General features: G+C 43.3%; 1 protein-coding gene across 1 annotated transcript; it reads right to left on the bottom strand.

Moving 5' to 3' along the window:
- Positions 1-2,677: 2,677 nt before the first annotated feature.
- Positions 2,678-3,722, bottom strand: LOC134429622 (transcription factor HES-5-like). Its single transcript, XM_063176866.1, has 3 exons — positions 3,453-3,722; positions 3,056-3,236; positions 2,678-2,926 (listed from the first exon to the last, which is right to left on the bottom strand). Exons 1-3 carry the CDS (start codon positions 3,513-3,515, stop codon positions 2,685-2,687), a joined length of 486 nt encoding a protein of 161 aa, XP_063032936.1. The 5' UTR covers positions 3,516-3,722; the 3' UTR covers positions 2,678-2,684.
- Between the last annotated feature and the right edge of the window lie 4,071 nt (positions 3,723-7,793).

Here is a 7,793-nt window from a genome sequence, read left to right as displayed (position 1 = left end):
TTCAAGCTGCCTTTCTCTTCATGATGATTTAGGAGGGAAAAAAAAATAAGAAAAAAAAAAGGGGGGGTTGTGTTTGCGTTTTTAACCATCCCCATTGTGTGTCACAGTTCAATGTCCAATTCAGGCCTGGTTTCTTTGGGGTAGGCACCAAGTTCCTGCACAGGAGAAGTTGTTTGATCTCCTTTCTCCTCATTAACACCAAAACCATGTCAAAAGGAAACACAGAGCATGAAGAGTCAGCTTTTATCAGCTTTTATCAGCAAATCCTGCTCTTTCCACTCCAACAGCCAGGATTCTACTGCTCTCTTAAGAGCAAGAATCACTGTTGGGTCACTCTCAAAGCAGATTTGAATGTATTACCCAAAAAAGAGAGACACCTCTGACTGCTGCAAAGGAAAGGAAACAGCCCCACCAACAAGCAGGGAGGGGAATTTTCAGCTGGAGAAATAAGACCATTATTCAGGATATTATTACAAAGCTACCCCTTTACAGTGATGTTCTTCATATTTACGGGGCACATAACTTTTCCTTCTTTGCCAGATATTTGTGAGGGCAGCTGCACCAGCCTGGAGAACCACAGAGACGAGAATTTCCATGATTGCTGGCAGAGGTGGAGCTGGGGAAGTGCTCTTCTCCTCAGGTGTGATGGGAGAAAACCCCTCAAAGCCTGACAAACCCCTTAAATCGTGGCAAAACCTTCAAAACCTGACAAACCCCTTAAATTGGGGCAACCCCCTCAAAACCTGACAAATATCTGGAATCCCAGCAAGCCAACCGCTCTAAGCACGATACAAACGACTTAAGAAAATTAAATTGCCCTCAAAACCTGGCAAACCAAGCCCTTAAATCGGGGTAAAAACCCCACTAAACCTGGCATGAACTCACCCCTCAAAACCTGGCAAACCAAGCCCTCAAATCCTGGTACAAACCCCTCTAAACCTGACACAGGTCCACCCCTCAAAACCTGGCAAACCAACCACTAAAATCCTGGTAAAAACCCCACTAAACCTGGCACAAACTCACCCCTCTAAACCTGGCAAACCAAGCCCTCAAATCCTGATAGAAGCCCCTCAAAACCTGGCCCAGACTCATCCCTCAAAGTCTAGAAAACCAAGCCCTTACATCCTGGTACAAATCCCTCAAATCCTGGTACAAGTCCCACTAAACCTGGCAAAAACCATCCCTCAGAACCTGGTGAAAACCTGCCCCTTAAACCCTGGTACAAACCTGACTAAACCTGACACAAACCCACCCCTCAAAACCTGGCCAACCCAGCCCTCAAATCCTGGTAAAAACCAACCCCTTAAATCCTGATAGAAGCCCCTCAAAACCTGGCAAACCAACCCCTCAAATCCTGGTACAAACCACTCTAAACCTGGCACAAGCTCACCCCTCAAAACCTGGCAAACCAACCCCTCAAATCCTGGTACAAACCACTCTAAACCTGGCACAAGCTCACCCCTCAAAACCTGGCAAACCAAGCCCGCAAACCCTGGTGAAAACCAACCCCTTAAATCTTGGTAGAAACCCCACTAAATCTGGCACAAACCCACCCCTCAAAACTCAGCTTAGTGGGCTGAGTTTGTGAACAAAAGGTGTGGAAATAGGAGTCAGGTTCTGGGCAGGTGTAGGAGGGCATTGCTGCTCAGGTGAGGGATTTGGGACAGGACTGAGGGAATGATCAGTAGGATTCTGCAGGAATCTGTGGGATTCTCAAGAATATGCAGAGTAAACGTGAATGGGAGTTCTTTGAGCTTTACAAAAAAAAAAAACATTTCTTCAGAATGACAACTTTACCCAGGGGTGCAGGCAGCTGCACATCCTTCAGATGGAGAGACCCACACAGGAGTTGCACACAAATGCATTTTATTGCTCTCTACACACACAGAGATGCATACACAGTATGCAGGTGAGCCATAGGGCAGTCCCAGCACTGGGAGAAACATCATCCACCAGGAATTCGACCACTCAATACAGATAAAAATCATTATTATAATGAAAATGCTAAAAAAAGCATAGCTTACACCCAGAATGTATAACATTGACAAATCAAGCCTGTTACCTACTACTTCTCTTTAACATAAAGCAATAACATACTCTTTTTCTAAATTGAAAAAAGCATCAAATAGTAGAAATATTCCACATAACTTCCTAACTCCTGGTCATCCCTCACACTGTATGTACAGGACTATGAAAGGGCCATGGGGGAGAAATCCAAACCAAAACTCCAAACCCGTTTTTGGTGCTGCACAACTGATGAGCAAACAGAGGGAAATACTTTAACCAAGTGGAAATAAATTTATCCTCCAGAGTGACTGGGCCAACCAGAGTTGTCAGTCAAGCCAGAGCAAAGCTGATGGCTCTTACTGGGAATAGTAGAGAAAATCTCCTACAGCAATTCCTGTCCATCACAAATGTAACATTTACAAACACCCTCCTTCATTCTGAAGACATTGCCCCTGCCTGGGCAGCACTGCACCAGTGCCTACACAGCTTCAACACTAAACAGAACACCTCAGCTTTTGCCAGAGCATCCCAAAAAAAGCCAAAAGCACGGCATTCTCTCACACATAAATAAAACAAAGGGGGGGAAATAAAATTCCCTACAGGAGAGAGGATCAGAGCTGGACTATCAGATGCAGTCAGATCCTTCCTCTGGACTGGCGCAGTGAGGATTCCTCTGACTACCAGGGCCTCCAGAGAGGGCTGCTGTCCTTTGGAGACACTTGTTTCAGGGCACTGGCATTCCCAGGGCAGAAGGAGACCTCTGGAGCAGCTGCCTGGCTCTTCTGGAAGTGGCTTAAAAGTTTGGTCTGAGTTTCAGTTCGGACTTTGTGGAGAGAGAGGAAATAGAAAGCTTCTTGCAAACACCTGGAGTAGCCCTCCCTGAAGTCAAACTGGGAGCTTTTATGGAAGGATCCTGCAGCTGGAGAAGGGAAGAAAAGAGGGAGAAGGGAAGAAAGAATAGTTTAGAACAGCTGTCCATGGCTCGAGATTCATACAACAGTCACAGAATTGTGGTAAAATGGGGACTGAAAGAAAACCCAACACTTACTCTTCATCTGCAGCTGGCTCTGCTGCTTCAGGTAGCTGACAGTCATCTCCAGGATGTCGGCTTTCTCCAGCTTGGAGTTGGGCTGGTGCCTCTGGAACTCCTTCTCCAGGAGCAGCTTCAGCTGCTCGATGCTGCTGTTAATGCGGTCCCGGCGCATCTTCTCCACCACCGGCTTCCTCAGCTGCAAAAAGCAAAGGGAGAGAGCCCTGTGATTAAAGGATCCTCTCCCTCACCCTCCATTGGATTCCTCAGGTGCAAAAAGCAGAGGAAAAGAGCCCTGTGATTAAAGGATCCTCTCCCTGGCCCTCCCCAGGGCTGTTTGCTGCCCAGTGCTCCTCAGCAGAACCAGGCAAGGTCTCACCCAGTGCAAAAACTGCTCTGCTGTGCTCGCACTTACTTTATTTTTCTCCTTTGGCGTCAGCATGTTGTCAGGCTCCAGGAAAACAGCGCTGGGAGCCATCTGTCCTGAGCAGAGAGAGGATTTGGAGTGGGATCCAGGAGGAACGTGCTGCTGGGGGCTGCCTGTGGCCGATATTTATACGCGCTGAGCGTGTGGGTCTGCGGCTCGGCGGCGTTTCCCACACTCCAGAGCCAATCCCCGCCACGGGGGCAGCACAAAGGGGACAAGCAGCTATTCTTGCATGCTCCAGTGGCACTGAATGGCCGGGGGATAATGACCTCCTTCTCCCAGATGAGCAGGTGGGGAGTGCGGCGCTCCCCGAAAAGCCACGAGCGCGGTTCCGCGCGTATCAGGGGATGGGAAGGGCTGCTGAGTAATGCCAAGGATCCATGGCATTCCAGGGGCAGCACGGGGGTCACAGGAGGGAGGAGGAGGAGGAGGAGGAGGAGGAGGAGGAGGAAGGTCAGCTGCCCATGGCGGGATTGATGCTCCAGGAGCGCGCCCAGGCGCACCGGGCACACGCCAGCAGCTCCTGCCTCTGGAAAATGTGCATTTTGTGATTGGGTTTTGGCAAATAATAAAGTGAATACTGTGAAAAAATGCCTATTTTGTGATTGGCTTTTTGCAAATATTGAAGTGAATATTGTGAAAAAATGCATATTTTATGGTTGGCTCTTTGCTAATATTAAAGCGAATATTGTGGAAAATGCGTATTTTATAATTGGATTTTTGCAAATATTAAAGTGAATGTTGTCAGAAATGCATATTTTATGATTGGATTTTTGCAAATAATAAAGTAAATATTGTGGAAAAATGTGTACTTTATGATTGGGTTTTCACAAATATTAAAGTGAATATTGTGAAAAATGCATATTTTATGATTGGCTTTTTGCAAATATTAAAGTGAATGTTGTGAAAGATGCGTATTTTATGATTGGCTTTTCACAAATATTAAAGTGAATATTGGGGAAAAAATGTGTGGTTTTTGATTGGCTTTATGCAAATATCAAAGTGAATATTGTCAAAATTGCGTATTTTATTATTGGCTTTTCGCAAATATTAAAATGAATATTATAGGTGTTATGTTAGAAAGTTATGTTATATTAATTTTCTTAAGTAGTGTGTTCAATATAGTTTTAGGTTATGCAAAAAATGTGTATTTTATGATTAGCTTTTCACAAACATTAAAATGAATGTTATATGTGTTATGTTAGGAAGTTATGTTGTATTCATTTTCTTAAGTAATGTGTTAAATATAGTTTTAGGTGATAGCTGTTAGGAAAATTAATCCACAAACACCAGAGGTTTATGTCCATAAAGGAGACAGAGGGGTCATTTTACGGTATTCCAATAAAGGGAAACAATGGGGGAAACCCCTAAATTCCATAAAAATTAAAAATTAAAAGGGAGGGTTATACATTAAAGGGAAATCTTTGGGATCAGGTGTATCAGGAAGTCTGAACCTCTCAAGTGCCTCAGCCAATGTGGAAAGAGAGAAGGGAAATGTGGCTGGGAAACTGGGATAAAAAGGGAGACTGCATCTTCCAAAAATTGGAGACCCCAGGAGATGCCCCTTTATTGGAATAAAGTCAAAGGGACTCCTCTGTTTCCTTTTAGGACATAAACCTCTGATGTTTGTGGATTAATTTTCCTAACATTCCCTTCCCTCAGAACCTTATGCAGCCATTTAGAAAACTCTCATAAGCACTTTATATTTCTGTTTCCAAATACCTGCAAGACAAATACTTGTGGAGAAGGGTCTTGGGATTGTTTCAGAATCAGTTCTGTATCACTTGCTTCCTCCCCAAATCACATTTCAATCTAATTATTTTCATTTAGTCTATAAACAAAGGAAAACTGGGTGCAGAAGAGATTTATATCTCATAAACCTGTTAGAAATCAAATTCCTGATTCCTCATTATTCTCCCCTGGGCCAGTTGCTGTGTTTGTGCTCAGGAGGTGCCTGCAGCTGATAAAAACACAGCCAGGGATTCCTGCTGGAAAACTTGGTTAAATCTGCCAGCAATTTATCCAATAGGTAATGTCAGGGTTTATGTTTGTGGAGCTCTTACTGCAGTGAGTAAACACCAGTTTATTATTTATTATACCACTTGTATTCACATTAATACACCTGTAGTGTGCTCACCTTTACGTTAACGTGCGTGTGGTCACATCAATGTGAGCTCACACCCCCAGAGAGCACAGGGACATTTCTCCCTCCCTCTGCAGCTCATTAGTGGTGCACCAGGTAAGGCTCCAGTGGCCTCTTCCAGGCTCTGCTTTTCCATCCCCATTGTGCTGCCCTGAATGGGCTCCCCTCTCCCAGCACAGAGCAGCAGCTGTTGAGCTCAGGGTCTTTTATGTCAACTTGTGGGAAAGCTTTTGTGACACCGTTTCACATGTTCTCCTCAAAGCCTGTGGATTATCTCTGAGCCCATGTAATGCCACCTCTGAAACCAATCCCGCCCTCTGTGCAAGAGAGTCCCTGAAACAGAAACTCCAGAACTGGGATTTGTTTCTCCAGCTCGTTAATCGAGCACAGGAAGAAGGAAAGTGCCAGTCCTGTTTTATTAGAGACGATTTCTGTTTCCTTCCTGCTGCTTTCCTCTGATTCTCCACTCAGCACCCAGATAAAAACTACATTAATTCCATGGGAACCGCCATGTCAACCTCACCCTCCTTGCTCTTGGGAGTGGTTGTGCATTGGCGCAATGCTCAGAATTTCCTCTCCACCAGCATCCAAACTGACCCAGAGGAAGCTGAACACAAAGTTCAAATGCCCAGTAAAAAAAAAAAAAAAAAAAAAATTACCTTTCTTTAGTATAGTTTTAGTATAGTATATATTTAGTATATATATAGTATTGTATAGTGTGTGTATATATAGTATATATATACAACATATAGTAAATAGTTACTATATATAGTATATATATACTATATATGTATACTATACATACTATATATATAACTATATATATACTGTACATACTATATATACTATATATGTATAGTGTATATATAATATAAATATATTATATATATATTTATATATATAAATTAATATTTAATGAATATATATTTAATATATAAATAAAATATATTTATATAAATATATAGTATAAATACTATATATACTATATATTTAGTACATATAAGTTTAGTAGAGTATATATATATAGTATACATATTTTTAGTATAGTATAGCACTCTTTAACATAATTATATTATAAATAAAATAAAATAAAATAAAATAAAATAAAATAAAATAAAATAAAATAAAATAAAATAAAATAAAATAAAATAAATCAGCCTTCTGAGAGCATGGAGTCAGACTCTCATCTCTCACCTCATGCTGGGGACCCCACAAACACCACAGATCTGGATGTTTGACACAGGGCACCAACAACATCCTTTCCCCAGAATCCCTGCCAGATGTTAGCCCTTTGGACAGCCCTAAGGATGCTGCTGCTTTCCCAAATCTGCAGAGATGCTGCCACTGCTGCCCTGGCAGCCCGTGCTGCCCAGATGGCCTTTTGGGAGCAGGGGTTTCCCACTGAACACAAAGCAGAGCCAAGCACCGTTGCTAATGTGGTTTGTAGTGGGGCACACTTCCTTTGTGACAGGAGGCAATGTGGTTAAGGAAGGTGTGGGAAACTCCAGAGCAGGAGCAGGCAAACTTCCCCAGCAAACTTCCCCAGCAAACTTCCCCAGCTGTGTGTTAGTAGGTCATTCAGAAAGGGGAGCAGGGGCAGAGATGAGCTGGGAACAGGAAAAACAGTAAAATTGGGATATTTGGCCAGTGCTGAGTCCTGCAGAGCATCCTGAGGTGGAAAATAAAATAGGTTTAGTCCCAAAGGCCTTACTGAGATCCACACTGAGGCCAACAGATAATTTGGACTCCAAATTTGCTCTGCAGACTTCCTACCTCTAGAGCAATTTCCTGATCTCTGTAAATTTGTAAATACAAATTACCTCCACACCTACCCCAGAATGTATCAAAATTTGAATTTTTTCCTGCCAAACACCAAAACAAGAATCAGATCTGTTGTCTCTCATTTCTTTTCTCCACCTGGTATAAAACTTGGCTGAGTTTTCTCAGCTCCCATAGCTCCGCATGGGCCATACAAAACTCCCTCAATACCCTCACGCTCCACAGGAGTTGCTGCATTTCCTGGGATGTTTTAAACAGATTGTGGGGTTAAAGAGGCAGACAGGGGATGTGCCTCAGAATTCTCAGAGCAATCTGACCCACCCATGCCACCTCCAGTGGAATAATTGGCTTTGGTGGATGAGCAAGATTCTGCCCTGCAGCTCCTTTCCCTGTCATTTCCTCCCTGC

The sequence above is a fragment of the Melospiza melodia genome, chromosome 26, assembly GCF_035770615.1.
Source record: "Melospiza melodia melodia isolate bMelMel2 chromosome 26, bMelMel2.pri, whole genome shotgun sequence".
Taxonomy (NCBI): Eukaryota; Metazoa; Chordata; class Aves; order Passeriformes; family Passerellidae; genus Melospiza; species Melospiza melodia.
Note: the sequence above shows the minus strand (reverse complement) of the source record. Positions and strands in the feature narration are given on the sequence as shown.

Bases quoted from the DNA above. Each gene is read 5' to 3' on its own strand.
- LOC134429622 (XM_063176866.1), bottom strand. From the start codon at position 3,515: ATGGCTCCCAGCGCTGTTTTCCTGGAGCCTGACAACATGCTGACGCCA. The intron at 3,237-3,452 runs GTAAGTGCGAGC...TGCTTTTTGCAG, and splicing joins CGCCAAAGGAGAAAAATAAA to CTGAGGAAGCCGGTGGTGGA. The intron at 2,927-3,055 runs GTAAGTGTTGGG...TCCCTTCTCCAG, and splicing joins GAGCCAGCTGCAGATGAAGA to CTGCAGGATCCTTCCATAAA.